The sequence below is a fragment of the Oncorhynchus tshawytscha genome, linkage group LG33 (genome assembly GCF_018296145.1).
Source record: "Oncorhynchus tshawytscha isolate Ot180627B linkage group LG33, Otsh_v2.0, whole genome shotgun sequence".
Classification (NCBI taxonomy): Eukaryota; Metazoa; Chordata; class Actinopteri; order Salmoniformes; family Salmonidae; genus Oncorhynchus; species Oncorhynchus tshawytscha.
The window spans coordinates 14,801,297-14,827,243 of record NC_056461.1 but is presented as its reverse complement, the minus strand read 5'-3'; the positions used below and the strand labels follow the sequence as shown (position 1 = coordinate 14,827,243).

Below are 25,947 nucleotides of genomic sequence, written 5' to 3'. Positions count from 1 at the left end.
AGATACCATCCTATAGATACCATTCTATAGATACCATCCTAAAGATACCATCCTATAGATACCATTCTATAGATACCATCCTATAGATACCATCCTATAGATACCATCTTATAGATACCATCCTATAGATACCATCCTGTAGATACCATCCTATAGATACCATCCTATAGATACCATTCTATAGATACCATCCTAAAGATACCATCCTATAGATACCATCCTATAGATACCATCCTATAGATACCATCTTATAGATACCATCCCATAGATACCATCCTATAGATACCATCCTATAGATACCATCCTAAAGATACCATCCTACCATCCTAAAGATACCATCCTATAGATACCATACTATAGATACCATCCTATAGATAACATCCTATAGATACCATCCCATAGATACCATCCCATAGATACCATCCTATAGATACCGTCCCATAGATACCGTCCCATAGATACCGTCCTATAGATACCGTCCCATAGATAACATCCCATAGATAACATCCCATAGATACCATCCCATAGATACCATCCCATAGATACCCTCCCATAGATACCATCCCATAGATACCCTCCCATAGATACCGTCCTATAGATACCGTCCCATAGATACCGTCCCATAGATACCGTCCCATAGATACCGTCCTATAGATACCATCCTATAGATACCATCCCATAGATACCATCCCATAGATACCGTCCCATAGATACCGTCCCATAGATACCGTCCCATAGATACCGTCCCATAGATACCGTCCCATAGATAACATCCCATAGATAACATCCCATAGATACCATCCCATAGATACCCTCCCATAGATACACATAGGCATGTCTGGAGTCCCTGTTACCACACTCCGCAGGCCAGCCATATCTGCTGTTTCTTCTGACCCTGATTAATGGCTGTTATGAGTAACCACAAGACGTATCTCTGTATCTCTGATACATCTCCTTTTATTAGGCTTTGACCCAAGTGTGGGCTGCAAGTGTTCAAGTGCCTTAAACACGCTGACGTTTAGAAAATCTTGAATGAAAGCTGTGCTATGCCGTACAGCTCAAAAGTCCCCTTGGAAAGGAAGCTTTTCGCTTCTGTTCTAATCTATTTGAAATGTCCAAAACTGTCAAAATTGCTCTCCTTCGTTGCTTTCTCAGAAACTGATTTTAACAGAAAGAGAGTCAGACCCCCACTTGCTGACAACTGAATCATCCCACATGTTCTATTACTGTTCAACACAGCTCCACCATATTTCTGTAGACACATGACAAATCAGCTGCTTTCTCCATTACATTTGTAGTTTCAGTACAAACAAGTACACTACAATCTACCTGTCTGTCTTTGCAGACAGATACGCGTGTTTTTGCGTACTTTTGAATGGTCTACATTCAGAGTATTTGCACAAATGATCATCCAACGCATTAAATAATCCAATTAATTTTGGATCCGTTCCATCTTTATCATATCAGACCGTTATGGATCATGACTGTTGTGACTAATTTGGTGGGTCACACAGGACAATTCCCTCCCTTTACTGGACACAATCTGCTTGGTGGCTGGATATAGTAGACATATAATTGCACAATCCTAGAATGAGGGTTGGGTAAGGTTTGGCTGGAACTTGACTGTGAAGCTGACCTTTTTCCATTAATACCATTTCATCAATAAGATGCAATATAAAGAGGGAACTGATTTGTCTGCAGCATCACCTGAGGAGGCAGATGCTGGCTAACCAAGGAGTGGTAAAGGACTCATGTTAAAAAAGTTGAGTAAGCCTTTACACTAATTTGATATTGTGTTTTATTGTAATTTTATTGAATATTGGGTGCAGGTTTTTTTAAAATTAAATATATGTAGGTGTAGTTTAAATATATATATATATATATATATCAGTCTCAAAGAAAACCATTAGTAACACACTACGCCGTCATGGATTAAAATCATGCAGCACACGCAAGGTCCCCCTGCTCAAGCCAGCGCATGTCCAGGCCCGTCTGAAGTTTGCCAATGACCATCTGGATGATCCAGAGGAGGAATGGGAGAAGGTCATGTGGTCTGAAGAGACAAAAATAGAGCTTTTTGGTCTAAACTCCACTCGCTGTGTTTGGAGGAAGAAGAACGATGAGTACAACCCCAAGAACACCATCCCAACCGTGAAGCATGGAGGTGGAAACATCATTCTTTGGGGATTCTTTTCTGCAAAGGGGACAGGACGACTGCACCGTATTGAGGGGAGGATGGATGGGGCCATGTTTCGCGAGATCTTGGCCAACAACCTCCTTCCCTCAGTGAGAGCATTGAAGATGGGTCGTGGCTGGGTCTTCCAGCATGACAACGACCTGAAACACACAGCCAGGGCAACTAAGGAGTGGCATCTCAAGGTCCTGGAGTGGCCTAGCCAGTCTCCAGACCTGAACCCAATAGAAAATCTTTGGAGGGAGCTGAAAGTCCGTATTGCCCAGTGACAGCCCCGAAACCTGGAGGATCTGGAGAAGGTCTGTATGGAGGAGTGGGCCAAAATCCCTGCTGCAGTGTGTGCAAACCTGGTCAAGAACTACAGGAAATGTATGATCTCTGTAATTGCAAACAAAGGTTTCTGTACCAAATATTAAGTTCTGCTTTTCTGATGTATCAAATACTTATGTCATGCAATAAAATGCAAATAATTACTTAAAAATCATACAATATGATTTTCTGGATTTTTGTTTTAGATTCCGTCTCTCACAGTTGAAGTGTACCTATGATAAAAAATTACAGACCTCTACATGCTTTGTAAGTAGGAAAACCTGCAAAATCGGCAGTGTATCAAATACTTGTTCTCCCCACTGTATATATATATATAGACATAGATATAGACATGAGGTGTTACTGTGAGACAGTACTGTTCATGTACGGGGGCTGGTTGCACCAGTTACACATTTTTTTTAAAAGTTGGTCTTTTTTTGCAACAAGCCCTGTGGTGGGTAGACCAGTTAATGAATGAAAATGATCCTTTCCCCTGGCTTTATAAAGAAATGTCACACTAGCTACTTGTCTTTACCGCTCCTTGATTGTATCTCTCTCTCCCCTCTCTCTCTCTCTCTCTCTCTCTCTCTCTCTCTCTCTCTCTCTCTCGCTCTCTCTCTCGCTCTCTCTCTCTCTCTCTCTCTCTCTCTCGCTATAGAATATATAGCTATAGATCAATAGAATATGTAGCTATAGATTAATGAATGTGTGATTCTACATGTGTTTATATGTCTCTTCTGTATATCTGTGTGTTTTTCCCTGTGGTTGTCTATGGTGTCAACACAAGGTTTGGAAAACTTGCCCATACGCTCATTCCGAAGGATAAGCTCATGTAAGTTGTTTATTATCTAGCTGGAAAGAACTAGTCTTTTTCCATCTGAATAAACATTATGCGCTAGATCTGTTTGTCAACCGCTAACTGTCAGAATCATTTATTGACAGTGTGTGTGTGTATGTGTGGGTTTTTTGTCTTCGGGGAACTACAGGCAAATCTGATTTGATCTCATAGTGCTGGTGGGTTACCATGCTTATAGAAACCGAGTATACAGTGGGGCAAAAAAGTATTTAGTCAGCCACCAATTGTGCAAGTTCTCCCACTTAAAAAGATGAGAGAGGCCTGTAATTTTCATCATAGGTACACTTCAACTATGACAGACAAAATGAGAAATAAAATCCAGAAAATCACATTGTAGGATTTGTAATTAATTAATTTGAATATTATGGTGGAAAATAAGTATTTGGTCAATAACAAAAGTTTATCTCAATACTTTGTTATATACCCTTTGTTGGCAATGACAGAGGTCAAACATTTTCTGTAAGTCTTCACAAGGTTTACACACACTGTTGCTGGTATTTTGGCCCATTCTTCCATGCAGATCTCCTCTAGAGCAGTGATGTTTTGGGGCTGTTGCTGGGCAACACAGACTTTCAACTCCCTCCAAAGATTTTCTATGGGGTTGTGATCTGGAGACTGGCTAGGCCACCCCAGGACCTTGAAATGCTTCTTACGAAGCCACTCCTTCGTTGCCTGGGCGGTGTGTTTGGGATCATTGTCATGCTGAAAGACCCAGGCCACGTTTCATCTTCAATGGGGCGGCAGGGTAGCCTAGTGGTTAGAGAGTTGGACTAGTAACCAAAAGGTTGCAAGTTCAAATACCCGAGCTGACAAGGTACAAATCTGTCATTCTGCCCCTGAACAGGCAGTTAACCCACTGTTCCTAGGCTGTCATTGAAAATAAGAATTTGTTCTTAACTGACTTGCCTAGTTAAATAAAGGTAAAATGCCCTTGCTGATGGTAGGCTTTGTTACTTTGGTCCCAGCTCTCTGCAGGCATTCACTAGGTTACCCTGTGTGGTTCTGGGATTTTTGCTCACCGTTCTTGTGATCATTTTGACCCCACGGGGTGAGATCTTGCGTGGAGCCTTCAATGCCCTTGCTGATGGAAGGAGGTTTTCACTCAAAATCTCACGATACATGGCTCCATTCATTCTTTCCTTTACACGGATCAGTTGTCCTGGTCCCTTTGCAGAAAAACAGCCCCAAAGCATGATGTTTCCACCCCCATGCTTCACAGTAGGTATGGTGTTCTTTGAATGCATTCTTTGTCCTCCAAACACGACGAGTTGAGTTTTTACCAAAAAGTTCTATTTTGGTTTCATCTGACCATATGACATTCTCCCAATCTTCTTCTGGATCATCCAAATGCTCTCTAGTAAACTTCAGATGGGCCTGGACATGTACTGGCTTAAGCAGGGGGACACGTCTGGCACTGCAGGATTTGAGTCCCTGGCGGCGTAGTGTGTTACTGATGGTAGGCTTTGTTACTTTGGTCCCAACTATCTGCAGGTCATTCACTAGGTGGTTCTGTGTGGTTCTGGGATTTTTGCTCACCGCTCTTGTGATCATTTTGACCCCACGGGGTGAGATCTTGCGTGGAGCCCCAGATCGAGGGAGATTATCAGTGGTCTTATATGTCTTCCATTCCTAATAATTGCTCCCACAGTTGATTTCTTCAAACCAAGCTGCTTACCTATTGCAGATTCAGTCTTCCCAGCCTGGTGCAGGTCTACAATTTTGTTTCTGGTGTCCTTTGACAGCTCTTTGGTCTTGGCCATAGTGGAGTTTGGAGTATGACTGTTTGAGGTTGTGGACAGGTGTCTTTTATACTGATAACAAGTTCAAACAGGTGCCATTAATACAGGTAACGAGTGGAGGACAGAGGAGCCTTTTAAAGAAGAAGTTACAGGTCTGTGAGAGCCAGAAATCTTGCTTGTTTGTAAGGTGACCAAATACTTATTTTCCACCATAATTTGCAAATAAATTCATTAAAAATCCTACAACGTGATTTTCTGGATTTTTTTTCTTCTAATTTTGTCTGTCATAGATGAAGTGTACCTATGATGAAAATTACAGGCCTCTCATCTTTTTAAGTGGAAGAACTTGCACAATTGGTGGCTGACTAAATACTTTTTTGCCCCACTGTATGTCATTATAATACCTTTATTTCCAAGGGACAGATCAGGCCTGTCCTTGACTAAATTGCACCCCTGGTGTTCATATTGAAATACTTTTCAGGTGTGTGTGTGCGCGTGTGTGCGCGTGTGTGCGCGCTTGTGTGTGCGCGTGTGTGCGCGCTTGTGTGTGCGCGTGTGTGTGCGCGTGTGTGCGCGTGTGTGTGCATGTGTGTGCATGTGTGTGCGCGCATGTGTGTGTGTGTGTGTGTGTGTAGGAGTGGGCCCCCCATTGAGTGTAGAGAGGACCCGTATGCTACTGGCTCTGAGGATCAATGTTCTGGCCAAAGGGTACAGTGGCATTTCCATGGAAACGGTCCAGGCTATGGTCAAAGCCTTCAATGGTAAACCCAGTTCACAATAACAACATGAATAGAAATTCTGATTCATCAGTTTGACTTACTAATGCCAAGTGTGAAATCTGTTTGTGCATGTGTGTGAGTGTGTGTATGCATGTCCAGGTACATTGTGTTTGTGTGTGTGTATCCGCTCCCATGCGTGTGTACGAGAGAGTGCACATGTGGTGCACACTGCGCAGAACATCGGAATAATGATCACTGTGAATCATTGTAATGTTGTATCATGTGTTGTTAGTTTGTGTCAATTCATCCCTAAGGGATGGGCCGCCAACTGGTGATTTAACACGAAAATAAAATGTCATTAATTCATCTATTTATTCATTCATGCATGCATGCATTTGTGTGTGTTTGTGTGTGCGCGTACGTGTTAATTCAAACATTTAAAAATATATATATGTATGTATGTGTGTGTGTGACGGATCTCTCCCTCTACTCCCCCAGCCTCCTGCCTGTCGTGGGTGCCAGAGAAGGGGACGGTAGGGGCTACTGGAGACCTGGCCCCCCTGGCCCACCTCACCCTGGGCGTTATGGGAGAGGGCAGGATGTGGTCGCCTCAACGCGGCTGGGACCATGCCAAAACAGTTGGGTTACCCACAATACCTCTCTCTCTCAACCCAAAGACACACCTCAGATTACCAACATGTTTTGCGAGATGAATGACAGAGATAAAATGTATACATTAAGGCCCCTAACTCGTTTCCTTCGTTTTTCTTTCTCCTCTCCTTTATTCTTTCTTTCCTCCTTTTCCAGGTACTGGTGTCATGGACTCACACCTTTGGTACTGAAGCCTAAAGAGGCACAGTGTTAGAGCTGTAGCAATAGGAACTCTCTTGTTTTTACTATTTGTTATTTTTTCTATCAGGCATTGATTAAGTAGTCTTGTATACTGATTATTGATAACTGGGGTTAGATGATATCACATCTGGGATATAATCATAGTAGATAGTGATGTCTTTGAGGATCTAGTAAGGACAAGTGTTTTATCGTGCAGAGCATCGGTCTGATCCACGGGACTGATGATGTCATCTCTGGCGGTGGAGGCAGTGGAGCGAGCTGTGGGCGTGGCCAGGCAGGCTGACATCATCGCTGCCCTCAGCCTGGAGGCCCTGAGGGGCACCACCTTCCACAGCGGTCACACACACACACACACACACACACACACACACACACACACACACACACAGTGAATTCACTGTTGGAGCTTGATGCTATAAGACGTTACCCGTTCCACTCCATTGTGAACTGGTTTGTTCTGCCCTTTCAGACATCCATGCAGTGAGGCCACACCCTGGTCAGATAGAGGTGGCTCTGAGACTCCGCTCTCTACTCCACTCTCACATCTTCTAAAGTCAGGCAGGCCAAACACACGCACAGAAACACACACACTCAATTCTTGTCCTTCTTAACATTTTGTGTCCAAACGAAGATGTTTACTTTGGTGGAAACCTTAACAGTGCTGTTTTGTCGTTTCCTGTCTCTGGCTTCCTTTGTTGTGTTTTCCTGTAGAGAGTCATAGGACATGTGACCGTGTCCAAGATGCATACACCCTCTGCTGTATCCCATAAGTAGAATGTGTGCGCTCGCGTGTGTGTGTGTGTGTGTGTGTTACAACTCTTCGTACCTCTGCAGTGAGGGGCTGGAGTGAACTAACTCTAGTACCAGTGTTTGTGTGTCTCTCTCCTCTCTTGTAGGTTCATGGGGTGTCTAATGACACCATAGCCTTTGTTAAGATCATCCTCTCCACTGAGCTCAACAGTGCCACTGACAACCCTGTATCCTCCCACTGAGTTGCATTGTTATATTTACTTGAAGACGGCATGTCTTTCTTTGATCTCCTTTTAGACCCCTCCTGTGATTATATAAGTTCACCACAAGGGGAGCCCTTGGACTAGCCCACATGGGCTTTGGTTTCCTGTAAACAGCTTATATTAGAGACTCATAATGTTGTCCCAAATATGAAACCTTAACTCTCCTCCAGCTGGTTTTTGCAGAGCGAGGTGAGACTATCTCTAGGTCTCAATTCTGGCTTCCTGATTGCGCACAGCACTGCTGCCGCCCTTGGTAGGTGTGTGTGTGTGTGTGTGTGTGTGTGTGTGTGTGTGTGTGTGTGTGTGTGTGTGTGTGTGTGTGTGTGTGTGTGTGTGTGTGTGTGTGTGTGTGTGTGTGTGTGTGTGTGTGTGTGTGTGTGTGTGTGTGTGTGTGTGGTGTGTGTGTGTGTGTGTGTAGGTAAGTAAAGAAATAAAATAACAGTAAAAGACATTTGAAAAAAGAGTAGCAAGGCTTTATACAGACACGTGTTAGTCATGCTTATTGAGGTAGTATGTACATGTCGGTATCGTTAATGTGACTATGCATATATGATGAACAGAGAGTAGCAGAAGCGTAAAAAGAGGGGTTGGCGGGTGGTGGGACACAATGTTGATAGCCCGGTTAGCCAATGTGCAGGAGCACTGGTTGGTCGGCCCAATTTAGGTAGTATGTACATGAATGTATAGTTAAAGTGACTGCATATAAGATAAACAGAGAGTAGCAGCAGCGTAAAAGAGGCTTTGGGGGGGGGCACACAATGCAAATAGTCTGTGGAACCATTTGGTTACCTGTTCAGGAGTCTTATGGCTTGGGGGTAAAAACTGTTGTGAAGCCTTTTTGTCCTAGACTTGGCACTCCGGTACCGCTTGCCATGCGATAGTAGAGAGAACAGTCTATGACTGGGGTCTTTGACAATTTTTAGGGCCTTCCTCTGACACCGCCTGGTGTAGAGGTCCTGGATGGCAGGCAGCTTTGCCCCGGTGATGTACTGGGCCGTACGCACTACCCTCTGAAGTGCCTTGCGGTCGGAGGCCGAGCAATTGCCGTACCAGGCAGTGATGCAACCGGCCAGGATGCTCTCGATGTTGAGGCTGTAGAACCTTTTGAGGATCTCAGGACCCATGCCAAATCTTTTTAGTTTCCTGAGGGGGAATAGGCTTCGTCGTGCCCTCTTCACGACTGTCTTGGTGTGTTTGGACCAATCTAGTTTGTTGTTGATGTGGACACCAAGGAATTTGAAGCTCTCAACCTGCTCCACTACAGCCCCGTTGATGAGAATGGGGACGTGCTCGTTGCTCCTTTTCCTGTAGTCCACAATCATCTCCTTAGTCTTGGCTACGTTGAGGTCTCTGACCTCCTCCCTATAGGCTGTCTCGTCGTTGTCGGTGATCAGGCCTAACACTGTTGCGTCGTCAGCAAACTTAATGATGGTGTTGGAGTCGTGCCTGGCCATGCAGTCGTGGGTGAACAGGGAGTACAGGAGGGGACTGAGCACGCACCCCTGGGGAGCTCCAGTGTTGAGGATCAGCTTGGCAGATGTGTTGCTGCCTACCCTCACCACCTGGGGGCGGCCTGTCAGGAAGTCCAGGATCCAGTTGCAGAGGGAGGTGTTTAGTCCCAGGTTCCTTAGCTTGGTGATGAGCTTTGAGGGTACTATGGTATTGAACGCTGAGCTGTAGTCCATGAACAGCATTCTGACATAGGTGTTCCTTTTGTTCAGGTGGGAAAGGGCAGTGTGGAGTGCAATAGAGATTGCATCATCCTTGGATCTGTTTGGGCGATATGCAAATTGGAGTGGGTCTAGGGATAATGGTGGGATAATCTGGGATAATGGTGTTGTGAGCCATTACCAGCCTTTCAAAGCACTTCATGGCTACGAACGTGAGTGCTACGGGTCTGTAGTCATTTAGGCAGGTTGCCTTTGTGTTCAGGGACTATGGTGGTCTGCTTGAAGCATGTTGGTATTACGGACTCAATCAAGGACATGTTGAAAATGTCAGTGAAGACACCTGCCAGTTGGTCAGCAAATGCCTGGAGCCCACATCCTTGTAATCCATCTGGCCCCGCAGCCTTGTGTATGTTGACCTGTTTAAAGGTCTTACTCATGTCGGCTACGGAGAGCATGATCACACAGTCGTCCGGAACAGCTGATGCTCTCATGCATGCCTCAGTGTTGCTTGCCTCAAAGCGAGCATAGAAGTGATTTAGCTCGTCTGGTAGGCTCGTGTCACTGGGCAGCTGGCGGCTGTGCTTCCTTTTGTAGTCTGTAAGTTTGCAAGCCCTGCAAACTGTAGTATGATTCAATCTTAGTCCTGTATTGATGCGTTGCCTGTTTGATGGTTCGTCGCAGGGCATAGCAGGATTTCTTGTAAGCTTCCGGGTAAGCTTCCGGGTTAGAGTCCCGCACCTTGAAAGCGGCAGCTCTACCCTTTAGCTCAGTGCGGGTAGAGCTGACGCTTTCCCACTGGATGACTAGGATATTTTTATAAAAATGACTCAAGTATTTCTTACTTCTACTGTATGATTCCAAATGCAGGATTCAAGTTTATTAAAGGTTATTAGAGATATACAGTGCAAACAATAAATGAGCTTAAAAAACAAACATATTGCTTATATTATCTCAGGATAATCCTCCGAAATGTACTGTAACTCCCAGATATGAATCATACCTTATGAGCCTGGAGAGATGTTCTTATATCTAACAAGGCTGGTGGACCCAAACAACCACAACCAGTAATTACATTACAGTGAAATATTCTCCCTGGTGTATGACAACAGACTATGATTATTCTACATTTACTAAATGTACTGGTCATTTAGTTCAGTTTAGAACTCAGTCTGTGTGATTGACAGGAGAGATGATCAGAGGGAAAGAGTATTCACCTTTATCATTGCCAGGGCCAAGGAATGGATAGAGTTTCTCAGTGAAGGTGCAGCCAGTGAAAGAGTAGATATGAGACCTGGCCTCCACATCATAAAAGGAGACCTGACCCTCCTCATAATCCACAAACACCCCCACCTTCTGGGGCTTTTTTCTCAGGTATAAGGGGACACGGGGGGAGGTACAGGCGGAGTACTTACACTCATCCCTCAGGACCACAGCCCAGAATCCATTAAATGGGCTCTTTGTGATCGTCCTCTTCCTGTTGATTGACTCTCTGGCCACTCCTAAAGTCCATGTAGTTTTCACCTGAACATTCACCTCATAGTAAAATCTCCCAGAGGAGAAACCCTCCTTTCCTAGGACATTTAAAGCTCTGTCAAACCTTTTTGGAGTATAAGGTTTATTAAGTTGTGTGCCTCCATGTCTCACCTGTTTCTCATCTTCAGAAAGGATGAGTTTGGGATGTGCTGTATCAGGGTCAAGAGTCACATCCACTGCATACTGCTGAATCCTCTTCAGTTTGACTTCAGGCAGCTTCTCCATCTCTTTATTCAGTGTCTCCTCCAGTTGAGACACAGCTCTCCTCACAGTCCCCACACACAGATCACTCTGAACACTGATCTCAGACCAGTCCTTGGTGGGTGGAGGGGTGCAGAGGAATGGGAAGCTCTGTAGGAGGTGGAGGTGGTCCTCAGTGTGTGAGAGCTGCTCCACCTCAGTGCTTCTCCTCTGTAGCGCAGTGATTTCCTGCTCCAGCTCTTTAATGAGCCCTTCAGCCTGCCTCTTTGTTGCTTTCAGCTTCTCCTCAATCACCTCAATGAGCTCAGCCTGACTTCTCTCAATGGAGCGAACCAGAGCAGTGAAGACCTGTACACTGTCTGATATCTCTCTCACTGCCTCTCTCTTGCTGAGATCTACTGAGTGTTTGATCTCCTGAACCTTCTTCAGTCTCTCCTGGATCATCTGCTGCACTTCTGCCTCAGTATTCCCCAACTGAGCCTTCCTCTCTCCATACTCTTCCTCTAGAAGGACAGTGTCGTGAGTCATGTGGTCTGCTTTCAAGCACAAGACACAAAGACATGTCTGGTCACTCCTACAGAACAGCTCTAGAGGTCTCTCATGCTTCCTACACGTCCTGTCTTCCAGGTTCTCCACAGGGTTGATCAGCTTGTGTCTCTTTAAGGCTGCGACTCTCTGATGAGGCTCCAGATGAGTCTCACAGTAAGAGGTCTGACACACCAGACAGGACTTCAGGGCCTTGAGCTTCATCCCAGTGCAGATGTCACAGGACACTTCTACTATCATGGCAGAGCATTGGTCCGGGCTGCTGGTAGTTTTCACTTCAACTGTCTGTCTGAACTGAGCAGCCATCTCAGAAATGAAAGTATTGACGAACAGATCTGGTCTCTTATCAAATGTATTTTTACACATGGGACACTGGCACAGGTCACTGGTATCCCAGTACTTTGTGATACAGGCCTTGCAGAAGTTGTGTCCACATGGAATAGAGACTGGCTCAGTGAACACATCCAGACAGATAGAACACAGGAACTGCTCTTCAGACAAGAAACTGCTGGAGGTGGCCATATCTAGACAGAGACCAAAGGTGAAACCATAAACCATTTCCTGGAATCAGCCAGCTCTTGATAGTTTAAGCTTTAGAGTTGTCAACATTGCCTTATGGAATGATAGTAACTGATATTGATACATCATGTTAAAACATTGATAAAAGTCATAACCAACGTATACAATGTTTAACATATGCACTGAACAAAAATATAAATGCAACATGCAACAATTTCAAAGATTTTACTGAGTTACAATTCATATAAGGAAATAAGTCAACTTAAATAAATGCATTAGCCCCTAATCTATGGATTTCACGACTGGGAATACAGGTATGCATCTGTTGGTCACAGGTAGGGGTGTGGATGAGAGTCAGTATCTGGGTTGGCCACCATTTGTCCCGTTCAGCGCGACACATCTCCTTCGCATAGAGTTGGTCAGGCGGTTGATTATGGCCTGTGGAATGTTGTGCCACTCTTCAATGGCTGTGCGAAGTTGCTGGATATTGTAGGGAACTGGAACACACTGTCATATACGTTGGTCCAGAGCATCCCAAACATGCTCAATTGATGTCTGGTGAGTATACAGGCCATGGAAGAACTGGGACATTTTCAGCTTCCAGGAATTGTGTATGGATCCTTATAACATGGGGCTGTGCATTATCACGCTGAAACATGAGTTAATGGCAGTTGATGAATGACACAACAATGGGCCCCAGGATCTCGTCACGGTATCCCTGTGCATTCAAATTGCCATCGATAAAATGCTATTGTGTTAGTTGTCCGTAGCTTATGCCTGCCCATAGCATAACCCCACCTCCACCATGGGGCACTCTTCACAACATTGACATCAGCAAACCACTCACCTACACGACACCATACACGTGGTCTGCGGTTGTGAGGATGGTTGGACGTACTGCCAAATTCTTTAAAACGAGAGAGGCAGCTTATGGTAGAGAAATTAACAATTATCTGGCAACAGCTCTGGCGGCATTCCTGCAGTCAGCATGCCAATTGCCTGCTCCCTCAAAACTTGAGACATCTGTGGCATTGTGTTGTGTGACAAAACTTCACATTTTAGAGTGGCTTTTTATTATCCCAAACACAAGTTGCACCTGTGTAATGATCATGCTGTTTAATCAAATAAGCTTTTTGTGCATATGGAACATCTCTAAAATATTTCAGCTCATGAAAAATGGCACTAACACTTTGTTGCATTTATATTTTTGTTCAGTGTAAATAATGTAATGCATATCTTCAACTTAATATTTCTTAATCTCTTCTCACCTGTACAGTATGTTTGTGGATAATTTCTCTGTCCTTGGTGTCAAAGGGTAGGAGAGTAAGCGTATAGCCTGAACATGTAGATTTCTGAAGTGCTGGAGAGTTTGGTCCCGTAAACAATATACTGTACGTCTCTCTACTTTAGTTTCAGTTCAACAAAGTGACGATAGTGATGCTCCTCCCCACCAGATACTGCTGTGTGATTCTCTTCCTGGAACAGTTAACCCTTTACGCGGCTAAACTGATTCTTTTGAATTGCCATATTGATTAAAACAGTATTAATTGACATCCCGTACGGGAAGAAATTAAATCTACTTTCACCCCTGGTTATTAGTCGCTATGATAAAATTGGTGTAATCATTCAGATGTGTGTAAAGAGGTCGATGACAACCAGAAGGTATTGGATCATTTGGATTTTTATTCATAGGATTTAAGTCACATTAAAGCACATGGTACTAGTTTATCCACTTAGAAAAGAGCTGACGTTAAGGGCACCTCTCCTAATGGTTCAAACAAGAGTGGGCAACAAATAAAGAACTTCCCATTCCACCTCCCAAACCTGCAAAAAAAAATCAATGTACAAAAACAAACTAAGTGGTCCGAATAGCATTAAAAATCAAGTATTCCAACCTGGTTGAAAGCTGCACTCCAAACCTTGTGGCACCTCATGACTACATTTAGAGAACAGACTTGTACATTTACATGACAGGGTTGTGTTAACCACCACATCCCTTCCCACCCATAACAGCCCCCCTTCCAAGACCTCCTGTCCATCTGACGATTGCCTTTGACCTTTTGACAGTGGGGTCATACACTCAGCCTATGGTTAGCCTACGGTCGCCAGGCCCGTGTCTGTGCAGTCGATGGCCGTCGCGGTCAGAGCAGGAGCAAGGTCTCGTCATGAGAACTGGATCTGCTGCACGCCAGGAATCTACAGGAGCAGACAGAGGCAATGGAGAGAACAGTCATGGATATGTCATAATGGTCTAGTTCTTGTTCAAATGTCACTTACCTGTTGATATGAGGTGGTGTACACCATGACGTTCTGCTGTTGGCCGTCGGCTGTTATTATTCCGGCTGGCAGTTGATTCGCTGGAATGGAGGGAAGAGGACGTTACAAAACCGTCCACAGCACAAGACTATAATATGCCATTTAGCAGACGCTTTTATCCCAAGCGACATAGTAATGCCTGCATACATTTTACATTGGAACAGTTCTGAACCACTTACTGAAGCTATCATCTGTAAGCTCCTCCCCCAGGCCTTCTCCCACCGACACACCTGGGATTCCCTTCTCCCCCTTCATTGCCTAGGAAACAACACATTGTGAGAGATTAAATAACATGTGATGTGCGATTGTGCATTTGTTCATGGACACTTGGGATTGTGTGAGAGACTAACTGTCAGGGCAGAAGAAGTGCGTTTAGTCATACCTCTCTGAACTTCTGCAGGTAGAGTTTGAGAGGCTCCAAGTACATGTCGAAGCCCAGGGTTGACATGGCAAACAGGATGTCCTCTCCGTTGATGGTCTTCCTTTTCTCCTGGTGGCAGCGCTCACTGGCCTCCGATGTGATAAAGCTGATGAACTCGCTCACACACTCCTGCACACACTCCTTGGCGTCTTTCGCTATCTGTGAGACACACACACAATTTAGGACAGAGGAATAGAATGAGGAGAATGTTTGTGGGTCGTATTCACTTGGCAGCAAGCAGGGGGGAAAAAACAGACTGAAAGCTAAGCTAACAAACTTGCTAACTTTGTTAGTGTGTGACATCGTCACGGATTGGTTCTCATTTCATTTTTTACAACACTCAATTCAATACAGACAAAACAGGACTGATTTAACAAAGCCTGTTCGTTTGGGAATATGCCGAAGAATAAAAGGTAAGGGAGTAAAGAAACGGCGACAAGGTAAATATGAGAACAAATCGGAAAGAGAGTTGGTATTTAAAGAGGATAGCCAAGAATATGCACAGGTGATTAAGATGGACTAGCTGAACTTGTCCAATAAGAAAATGTTTTTTCTGTTACTAAACGTTTTTACAATGGTGTGCATTTATGAATACGACACCAGTCTTGCTCTCACACAGCCTACACACACACACACACACACACCATGGTTACCTTCCCGGTCTGTGGGATGCCGTTCTTCATGATGCGTGCCACGTTAGCGATGGGGAGGTAGATGTCCTGCTCCCGGAAGTTCTCTTTCATGCCCACGTCATCATGGTCGTTCAGACTCTCCTCTCCATCATCTTCATCACACGCATTATTATGTGGAAAACACAGATCATTAGGTACTGACACTGTTGCATTGAGATGTAGAGAAAGTGATAATGTAGCTGTGGCTGCTGGGCAGTGATGTATTGTTGTCCCTGCCTTCTTGCCCTTTGTGCAGTTGTCTGTGCCCAATAATGTTTATAACATGTTTTGTGCTGCTACCATGTTGTGTTGCTACCTTGCTATATTGTTGTCTTAGGTCTCGCTTTGTGTACTGTTGTTGTGTCTCTTTTCGTGATGTGTGTTTTGTCCTATCTTTTATTTAAATCCCAGCCCCGTCCCCGCTGAAGCCCTTTTGCGTTTTGGTAGGCCGTCATTGTAAATAAGAATGTTTAACTCACTTGTCTAGTTAAATAAAACATAATGACACTACAGTACATTTTGATTTGGGGCATATTCAATTCATAATACACCCACACCTGGTTCCCCAATGAGGCTTGAATTTATCAGCTGATGTCCCTTACCATCTTGAGACTGGAGCACATATCCTCCTGACATGTATTCTCCAGAGATGCCCAACGTTAGCTGGGAGGCGTCGGTGGTGGAACGGTCTTCTTCCATCTGGAACAAAGGACATGGTTTACTCAAATAGCTGAATTGTTGTAAGGCACTTACTGTTGACTGGCTAGCTAGCTAAACCGTGTCTAGTTTAGCTAGCTAGCCAAGTGTTCGCCAGGTTAGGTTGCTAGAAAACTGTTAGCTAGCATGTCTACCGAATTAGTTTAATTTCGCTGACCATGTGAATGGTTGTTTGCTAAATGGGACGCTAGCAAGCTAACCGTAGCTAGCAAATGTTTCATTCGAAATATAATTTCGACAAATGAAGCAATAGCTTTAGTTAGGTAGCCATTTGACCCTCACACATGTTGATTGACTAATCAACGACTATTGTTGCAACGAAACCACTCTGGATTCCTGGGTACAATTTCACGTTATCCTGTAGCCACATTGGTTGTCTCGTTGCAAGACCTCTCTGCCTGTTCTTTGTGTCGAAAACTGGGGCAGGGGGGACATGGCATGATATGAAGCTAATTAATAATTTTGACTACACTTCCTGCTCTCAAACTCCTAAACGCAACAAATACAAATTAGTCAGAGACGGACATTTCCATTCGAGCTAACGAGGAATTGGTTAACAATCATTGGCCGGAGCCAGGCACAAACCTGCAATGAAGCCCTGGTTGGTTACCTTCTCAAAACGGCCGTTGGTTGGACAGAAAATGGCTGCAAAAGAACCAGTCCCAGCGCGGAGCTACGCGTCCTCCAAAAATACAGTGCACCACCTCCCCCGACCGCCAGGCGGCCGTTGTGTCAAAGTGTCACCCTCCACTAAATTACACCTAGTTCACACCAAGCTCCTAGCTGTTCTACTCAAGAGCGACCCTCCCTTTCTGTGTGTGCATTTGTTACCATTTTATTGTTTTATTAAAGAAAGCTTTGACTAATACAATGTAATGGTGATGTCATCATGCAGTATGTCTGTTATGGTCCCGAGTCCGTAAGGGAGTTGAAGCGATGTGACAAGACAGTAACTACTAACAATTGGATACCACGAAATTAGGGAGAAAAAGTGGGTAAAATAAATAAATATATATATAAGAACAGGGTGTTTTCATTACATAGCAGACCTAGTGCAAAATTGTATTGCATTTAACGCACTTACTGATTGATTGAATATATTATTGTGTATTCACATTATTACAGTGATATTCATATCCACGCGTTTGCCTGTTATCACCACGAGTGAACATCAGCGCAGTACCTTTTGCGCATGCGTTTGTGTACTGTCCCTCTGACAGTAATCCAAAATCGGCACACTCGCTGACGGTCGAGTCAGAAATTTCAGCGAAACTATTTGGAAAAGTTGACCGCTATAACTTACTCCTTCCAGAGTCATCTAGAAGGATAGAATATGCTTGATATAACTTTCCAACAACACTTTCCGTTGATGGGACTCATATTTTATTGAATGTATTTATTTATTTACGTGTGTTGTTAAATTCATATTGTATACTTCTCTTTGGATCCTGTTTCTCTACGAAATCAGATTATTAAAAAAATTATATTGACCCATCCAATATTATTTATTTATTGATAATCAAAAGTGTAATCAAAGATGGTAAAGAAATTCTGTGGTATGACGTTCACTCTGACTCATAAAGAAAATGTGCAGCTCTGATTTTATCCACCAGGTGGCTACATTGCACCAACATACATTTAAATGAGGCAGTACTGAACTGTATACTTCACGAGTCCCAGTCGAATTGATTAACATAATATCATAAACTACAGAGACAGAGTGAGAGTATTAGGGTCCATACTAGGTACAGAGACAGAGAGTGAGTATTAGAGTCCATACTAGTCATACAGTAAGCATTAGCTGTTTGATATTTCCATTAGAGAAGGAAATTAGGCTAAATCTCGACCTTGAGCACAATGAGACTTCTTTGAAGTGTGCTTCTTTGTCTCTCTGGGTGAATAGTAGCACACCACATGTATAATTCCTCCAATAACCCCTGAGAAAATGTGTCACCTCATTTCACTCTGAATTTGAAAGACATTATGCTCTCTTAAAAAAAGGAATCTTAAAAAGGATTTAACATGTCAGTCTACGAGTGTTTCTATCAAAGTTGGTGCAGGCAGTGTGGAAAGGAGAATTCTGTTGTGTCCACAGAGATTTGTACAACCTTTCAGATATTGTTATAGGAGCTCTTCTATTGCAACAGAAATACATCTTTTATGTCCACACCCATTTCAACATCCATGTCTGATCCATAGTGGGTTGTAATTAGATCGGCATGTGGTCTCAGAGTGAAACATATTGAAGGGGTGTAAAAATACAAGTTAGGGCATTTTCCAACAAACATTTGCATTTGCATCAGCAGAAGCAAAGACCATTGTACCGTTTGTACCTAGTATGGACCCTAATACTCTCTCTCTGTCTCTACCCTCTCTCCTATAGGCATATGAGGTGGAAGACCTGACTGCCACAGACATCCCCTGACTGCTCTGTGCGTCCAGATCAAAGACTTATGGCAAGCTCATCAGCAACAAATCCCATATTGGAGCATCAATGTAGGGTGACTAAGCTTGTCCCACTGAGGACAGGGTTATATCTCTCCAGTCCAGACCCATTCCAGCCTGGACTGGTTATAGCTCAGAGAGTGGCCAAGATCCAACACTGTGTCTGTTTACCATTAGGACTGTTTTGAGCCTCTGTGGATATTTAGCATGTGTATATCAGGGCTCTTCAACCTAGTTTCTGGAGAGCTACTCTACCATCCTGTAGGTTTTCTTTCCAACCCCAGCAGTCTCTCCTCCTAGGTCTGAGGAGCACACAAGAGACTGGTCTGTCTTGCGGCAGAGAGACATGGATCAAACCAGGCTGTCCTGTGGACAGTATGACTATGACCTGCTGGTCATTGGAGGGGGGTCTGGAGGCCTGGCTGTGGCCAAGGTGGGTCACTACTACTACTCAACACCTACAGTGCTGTCTGTCTGTGTCTCTTCATGTCTGTCACTGATCTACCCTCTATGGATCTGTCTCACCTTCCCTTCTAGTCTTGCTCTTTTTTTTGTGAGGAATTGTTCTTTTAATTCAGTTTCAAATTCAGAGAAACTCATTGATAACAATTATTTGAGTTTAATCCATTCTCCCCTGCAGTTTTTCTAAATGATCTTTCTATCTCGATCCCTCTATGTCCGTTTGAATCTCTTTTTCTCCTTTCTGGGATTTGCAACCCTCTTCAAAGGTCAGATATTCCATCTCTCTACCTGTAGTCAACCTGCATAAAGCTGTGTTAACCCCAATTGGCTATGAGCCAGCCTACACATACTTACCTGTTTCATCAGCAGTCATCTGATCTGGCCAATGCTCACAGTGTGCCCAAGCATACTGTGATAATTATCATATAAATTGATTTTATGCTAATGGCATGAGCTGTTATATTCTGAAATCCAGAGGAAGGAACTTGGGGTGTGGGATTTTACTTTATCCGACTGACACCCCTCACCCACTTCTCTGTCTGTATTCCCCCTTTCTTTCCCCCCTTTTCTCTTTCAGGAAGCTGCTGAGAGAGAGGGTGCTGGTTTGGGAGGAGGGTGCTGGTCCTTGACTTGGTGGCTCCCACCCCTAAAGTCACTAAATGGGGTGTGTGATGCAGACAGTGTTTTCACCATATTGCTTATTCCTTTATGACATAATGTCATTTTGTGAGTGGTTATTGACTTTCGCTGTCCGCCAGGTCTAGCTGGTTCCAGTGTGAACGTGGGCAGTATTCCCAGGAAGCTCCTGCACCAAGCCTCCCCGCTGGGAAAAGCCATCCAGGATGCCTGGTAGTACGGCTGGAAGTTTGAGGAACAGGGTGAGAGTTGGAGAGGGTCTGGGGCATCAGTTACAGTGCATGATATGTATTTGGGGCATCAGTTACAGTGCATGATATGTATTTGGGGCATCAGTTACAGTGCATGATATGTATTTGGGGCATCAGTTACAGTGCATGATATGTATTTGGGGCATCAGTTACAGTGCATGATATGTATTCGGGGCATCAGTTACAGTGCATGATATGTATTCGGGGCATCAGTTACAGTGCATGATATGTATTTGGGGCATCAGTTACAGTGCATGATATGTATTCGGGGCATCAGTTACAGTGCATGATATGTATTCAGGGCATCAGTTACAGTGCATGATATGTATTTGGGGCATCAGTTACAGTGCATGATATGTATTTGGGGCATCAGTTACAGTGCATGATATGTATTCGGGGCATCAGTTACAGTGCATGATATGTATTTGGGGCATCAGTTACAGTGCATGATATGTATTCGGGGCATCAGTTACAGTGCATGATATGTATTCAGGGCATCAGTTACAGTGCATGATATGTATTTGGGGCATCAGTTACAGTGCATGATATGTATTCGGGGCATCAGTTACAGTGCATGATATGTATTTGGGGCATCAGTTACAGTGCATGATATGTATTCGGGGCATCAGTTACAGTGCATGATATGTATTCAGGGCATCAGTTACAGTGCATGATATGTATTTGGGGCATCAGTTACAGTGCATGATATGTATTTGGGGCATCAGTTACAGTGCATGATATGTATTTGGGGCATCAGTTACAGTGCATGATATGTATTTGGGGCATCAGTTACAGTGCATGATATGTATTTGGGGCATCAGTTACAGTGCATGATATGTATTTGGGGCATCAGTTACAGTGCATGATATGTATTCAGGGCATCAGTTACAGTGCATGATATGTATTTGGGGCATCAGTTACAGTGCATGATATGTATTTGGGGCATCAGTTACAGTGCATGATATGTATTTGGGGCATCAGTTACAGTGCATGATATGTATTTGGGGCATCAGTTACAGTGCATGATATGTATTCGGGGCATCAGTTACAGTGCATGATATGTATTTGGGGCATCAGTTACAGTGCATGATATGTATTTGGGGCATCAGTTACAGTGCATGATATGTATTTGGGGCATCAGTTACAGTGCATGATATGTATTTGGGGCATCAGTTACAGTGCATGATATGTATTCGGGGCATCAGTTACAGTGCATGATATGTATTCGGGGGCATCAGTTACAGTGCATGATATGTATTTGGGGCATCAGTTACAGTGCATGATATGTATTTGGGGCATCAGTTACAGTGCATGATATGTATTCGGGGCATCAGTTACAGTGCATGATATGTATTCGGGGCATCAGTTACAGTGCATGATATGTATTTGGGGCATCAGTTACAGTGCATGATATGTATTCGGGGCATCAGTTACAGTGCATGATATGTATTCAGGGCATCAGTTACAGTGCATGATATGTATTCGGGGCATCAGTTACAGTGCATGATATGTATTTGGGGCATCAGTTACAGTGCATGATATGTATTCGGGGCATCAGTTACAGTGCATGATATGTATTTGGGGCATCAGTTACAGTGCATGATATGTATTCGGGGCATCAGTTACAGTGCATGATATGTATTCAGGGCATCAGTTACAGTGCATGATATGTATTTGGGGCATCAGTTACAGTGCATGATATGTATTCGGGGCATCAGTTACAGTGCATGATATGTATTCGGGGCATCAGTTACAGTGCATGATATGTATTCGGGGCATCAGTTACAGTGCATGATATGTATTCGGGGCATCAGTTACAGTGCATGATATGTATTCGGGGCATCAGTTACAGTGCATGATATGTATTTGGGGCATCAGTTACAGTGCATGATATGTATTCAGGGCATCAGTTACAGTGCATGATATGTATTCGGGGCATCAGTTACAGTGCATGATATGTATTCGGGGCATCAGTTACAGTGCATGATATGTATTCGGGGCATCAGTTACAGTGCATGATATGTATTCGGGGCATCAGTTACAGTGCATGATATGTATTTGGGGCATTAGTACCATTATAGTCTAAATATGTATTTTGTTCCATTGAATCAATATTGAATGTGTGTGTTAGTTATCATTCCGTCAAATGTCATCTTTAGTTATTTGTGTCCTATCCAGAGTTTAAATGCTAGTCGTTGATTAGATGTTTGTGTTGCTACGTGTTCATATGTTCTGTTGCTATGTGTTATTATGGTCTGTAGTGTCCCATGGCTGGGGTGAAATGATGGAGGCGGTACAACAACATGTGAAGTCTGTGAGCTTCGAGCTGAGGAGGGAGCTGAGGGACAGTGACGTCACCTACCTGAACGCCCATGGAGAGATACTGGTGCCACACATTGTACAGGTCAGCATGGGGGAGGGGCTTCTGGACAGGTGAGAATAATGGGAGTAGAGGGAGGTCTGGACAGTTGGACAGGGTGGTGGGTGTTGTGTACAGCTAAGCATGAGGAAGCAGTTTGGATAGGGGCAGGATTCTCTGTGTTTCCTCATGGGATTTCGATAGTAACGGCTCTGGTCAGTGGTGTCATGTCACTCTGTGGCTGTTATCCAATCAGGCAACAGATGTCAACGTGAGGAGGACCTATCACACAGCCAGCAGAGACACTAGTCATTGCCGTGGGGGACAGGAAACAATACCTGATCATACCTGGAGACAGAGAGCACTGCATCACCAGGTTAGCATGCTCACAAACACACACACCACAAACATAGAAGGAACATCTCTACTAACGGTCCTCTCACTCTCATTTCTCTCCCACTCTCTTCCCCAGTGATGACTTGTTCTCTCTGTCCCCACTCCCCTGGGCGGACCCTGGTTGTGGGGGGATCCAGTGAGGGACTGGAGTGTGCTGGCTTCCTGTCTGGTCTGGGGTTAGAGGTCACCGTCCTGGTGGGACGGTACCTGGGTTCGACCACAAAAGGGTGCAGAAAATCGAGAACCACATGCTGGTCCACGGGGTCAAGTTCCTCCATCACACTTACTAAGGTACAGTGGCTGGAGTTTAAGTGTTATGGTGTCAAATATTGAGGAATTGCAAATAATGTAGTGTTTGTATATATATATATATATATCTGTTAGGTTGAGCAGATTGAAGCAGGCAGTGTCAAAGTGACTGCTGTCTCCACTGATGGGAGGGAGACTTTAATATGCTGGGGTTTTACATCTACATTTTAAACATTTAGCAGAGAGTAGTAGACTTACAGTAGTGAGTGCATATATTTTTCATACTGGGCACCTGTGGAAATCGAACCCACAACCCTTGCGTTGCAAGCGCCATGCGCTACCAACTGAGCCACACAGTCGCTAACTTAACACACTATTAGTTTTGCATTATAACAAGCCAGTTTTAATAACATTATATGTGTGTTAGCAGGTACTGCTGGCTGTAGGAAGAGACACCTGTACCAGTGACATTGGTATTGACCATGTTGGGGTTAAATACAATCAGGAGTGACTACAATGTGACCATCCTGCTTTTTACACTTCTTTCTGTTTGTTTGGATGACAAATTAATATGTGTGTGTGCATTTATGGCTCCATCCAGCAGGACTGGCAAGATCTCTGTGAATGAGAAGGAGCAGAGCAGTGTGGGATATGTGTATGCAATGGGGGCGGTACAGGAGGGTCGTTCATTGACCACAGCCCTCTCCATGCAGGCAGGACGACTCCTGGCCCGCAGGCTCTACGGAGGGCACAGTACAACGGTACGGGGACAGGGACTGGGGTTAAGACTAGGATTACATTTAGATGAAGGTTTTTCTTACCTATAGGTTAATTAAGGGACTGGTGTGACAGTTAGTGTGTGTATGTGTGTTCTCATTCCCAATGTGACTACATTAACGTCCCCACGGTGATGTTCCCTCCCATGGAGTACTATTCTACCTGTGGGCTGTCAGAGGAGAACACCATTCTCAAGTTTGGAGAGGACAATGTGGAGGTACACATGCGCACACACACAACATACGACACACACTCAGTAGTTATGCATTCTATGTCTGATGTCCTTTATTATTTCTTATTGTTGTTTGCATTGTCGAGAAAGAACCTGCAAGAAAGCATTTCATTGGACGATGCATAGCATGCGTAACCAACCCGTACATACGACTAATACAACTTGAAACTTGATCTCCTCTCTGTAGGTGTACCGTAGCTACTACTGGCCATTGGAGTGGACGGTACCTAGAAGGGACAAGATGCTATGCTAAAGTCATGTGCCACATACCTGACTATATTATAGTGTGTGTGTGTATGTGTGTGTTCTGTCACCTCCACAGGAGAATGTGATAGGTCTCCATGTGATGGGGCCCAGCGCAGGGGAGGTGTTCCAGGGCTTTGCTGTGGCTCTGAGGTGTGGTCTGATCAAACAGCAGCTGGACACCCCCGTGAGACTCCACCCTGTTTGTGCCCAGGTCAGTACGCCAGTTTCTTTACCTCTCCATTGCAATAACTAATGTATGGTGAACAATCTGGCACAAAATGTCCGCCGTACATTATCAAAAGTCCAGCGGTCCCAGATCAACTGTCTCTGATGGTTTTCTTGCTGCTAATGCTCCCTGTGTGAATTATTCATAGACTTACATTACAAACCACATCACACACAGTCCATTTCCTATAAACTAATACAGGATGGAGCCCTCAGCCCAATGTTCTGCTGGGCTGCTTTTCACTCTCCTGACACTTTGAAAACTTTCTTGAGACTTCAATAAACAGTTTAGTGGAGTTTGTAGAAAACTTTAGTTTCCAACTGAGCAGGGAAGATGGGGTTTGAGAAGTGTGATGTGGCACATTAATGGCTCACAGAGGTTTTTCTAACAGTAGTGCTGGGTGGGGTGGGTTTTTGTTTGGAAACTGTCTGAACTTCGCACACACACGTTTTCTTTCTCTTGAAAGGATGTTGAGTCTGTGTTGTTAAATAGTTATTAATTGTGTGTCTCTCCCTCAGGTGTTGACCAACCTGACAATAACTCAGCGTGCCACTGATGCCATGATGGTCAGAGGGAACTCCTGACGTTAGCCCCCTGCTGTCAATCACGGTTGCCTGTCAGAACATCCTCACTGTTGAGTGACGGGCAGCAGGGCAGCTATCAACCGTCCAATGACATCTGAGTCCGGAGCCTGGTTGACAGGTGGGCGGGGACTGACACTGCTGCTGCTGGCCCTAGACACTGGGGTCACTTCCTGTTTACATGTTTTTTTTCTTCTCTTTTAAACTCTTTCTTTTGCCATATTAATGAACCAAACTTTGATATTAACTTGCGGAGGCACCTCTGACACCTTTCAGCTGTGAACTCTGCAGCCCATATGAATACTCATTAGTCTGTGATTGTACTGACTTTTAAACTGTCAGTGATTGTACTGACAGTTTAATGGCTGCTGAGTAGTGATAAAGCCCCGTTTGAGCATTTAAATACTGTAGAAACACAGTTCATGCTTTTATGCAGGGTTCTGTACCTAGGGACTGAAGGGATTTAAGTGCCGTAATGAACAGATCGAGATTAAAGTATTATCAGAGTTAAGGAATATGAATTAATAAAATGCTCTTACTTTTAATGAAGGTAAGTGGTTCTCACTAGGTCCCCCCGGGTAACCTAAGACTACAATCTCTCTGTCTTTTTCTCTCTCCCTCGCTATCTCCATTTTGTCATTCTCTCTGTCTCAGTTCTGCAGGACATAGTGACTGACTTAAACACTTTGATGAATATTCACAGGGATCATTAATAAGGTCTCCCATACTAATGGGAGGAGAGACAGGGGCAAAAGGCTACAACACCTAGAATGATAGGGACCCCCCCCAATAAGTGTGCACATGTGTGCAT

General features: G+C 44.2%; 3 protein-coding genes and 1 pseudogene across 6 annotated transcripts; 2 read left to right on the top strand and 2 right to left on the bottom strand.

Annotated features, from left to right (window-relative positions):
- Positions 1–10,098: 10,098 nt before the first annotated feature.
- LOC112214244 (E3 ubiquitin-protein ligase TRIM39-like) lies at positions 10,099–13,562 on the bottom strand. Its single transcript, XM_024372850.2, has 2 exons — positions 13,420–13,562; positions 10,099–12,156 (listed from the first exon to the last, which is right to left on the bottom strand). The coding sequence occupies exon 2, from the start codon at positions 12,152–12,154 to the stop codon at positions 10,517–10,519; it is 1,638 nt and encodes a 545-aa protein (XP_024228618.1). The 5' UTR covers positions 12,155–12,156; positions 13,420–13,562; the 3' UTR covers positions 10,099–10,516.
- Positions 13,563–13,814: 252 nt separating this feature from the next.
- LOC112214245 (nuclear transcription factor Y subunit beta) lies at positions 13,815–17,022 on the bottom strand. Of its 4 annotated transcripts, none has more exons than XM_042311322.1 (7): positions 16,887–17,022; positions 16,162–16,258; positions 15,533–15,672; positions 14,850–15,047; positions 14,647–14,725; positions 14,429–14,508; positions 13,815–14,347 (listed from the first exon to the last, which is right to left on the bottom strand). In XM_042311322.1, the coding sequence occupies exons 2-7, from the start codon at positions 16,256–16,258 to the stop codon at positions 14,315–14,317; spliced, it is 627 nt and encodes a 208-aa protein (XP_042167256.1). In that variant the 5' UTR covers positions 16,887–17,022; the 3' UTR covers positions 13,815–14,314. The 4 variants fall into 4 exon arrangements, with proteins under 4 accessions (XP_042167256.1, XP_024228619.1, XP_024228620.1 ...); XM_024372851.2 differs by having other exon boundaries at positions 16,862–17,014; XM_024372852.2 differs by having other exon boundaries at positions 15,542–15,672; positions 16,862–17,014.
- Positions 17,023–19,067: 2,045 nt separating this feature from the next.
- On the top strand, positions 19,068–23,120 carry LOC112215016 (annotated as a pseudogene).
- Positions 23,121–23,700: 580 nt separating this feature from the next.
- LOC121838697 (thioredoxin reductase 1, cytoplasmic-like) lies at positions 23,701–25,659 on the top strand. Its single transcript, XM_042311324.1, has 3 exons — positions 23,701–24,068; positions 24,406–24,540; positions 25,074–25,659. Exons 1-3 carry the CDS (start codon positions 23,985–23,987, stop codon positions 25,137–25,139), a joined length of 285 nt encoding a protein of 94 aa, XP_042167258.1. The 5' UTR covers positions 23,701–23,984; the 3' UTR covers positions 25,140–25,659.
- Positions 25,660–25,947: the final 288 nt, after the last annotated feature.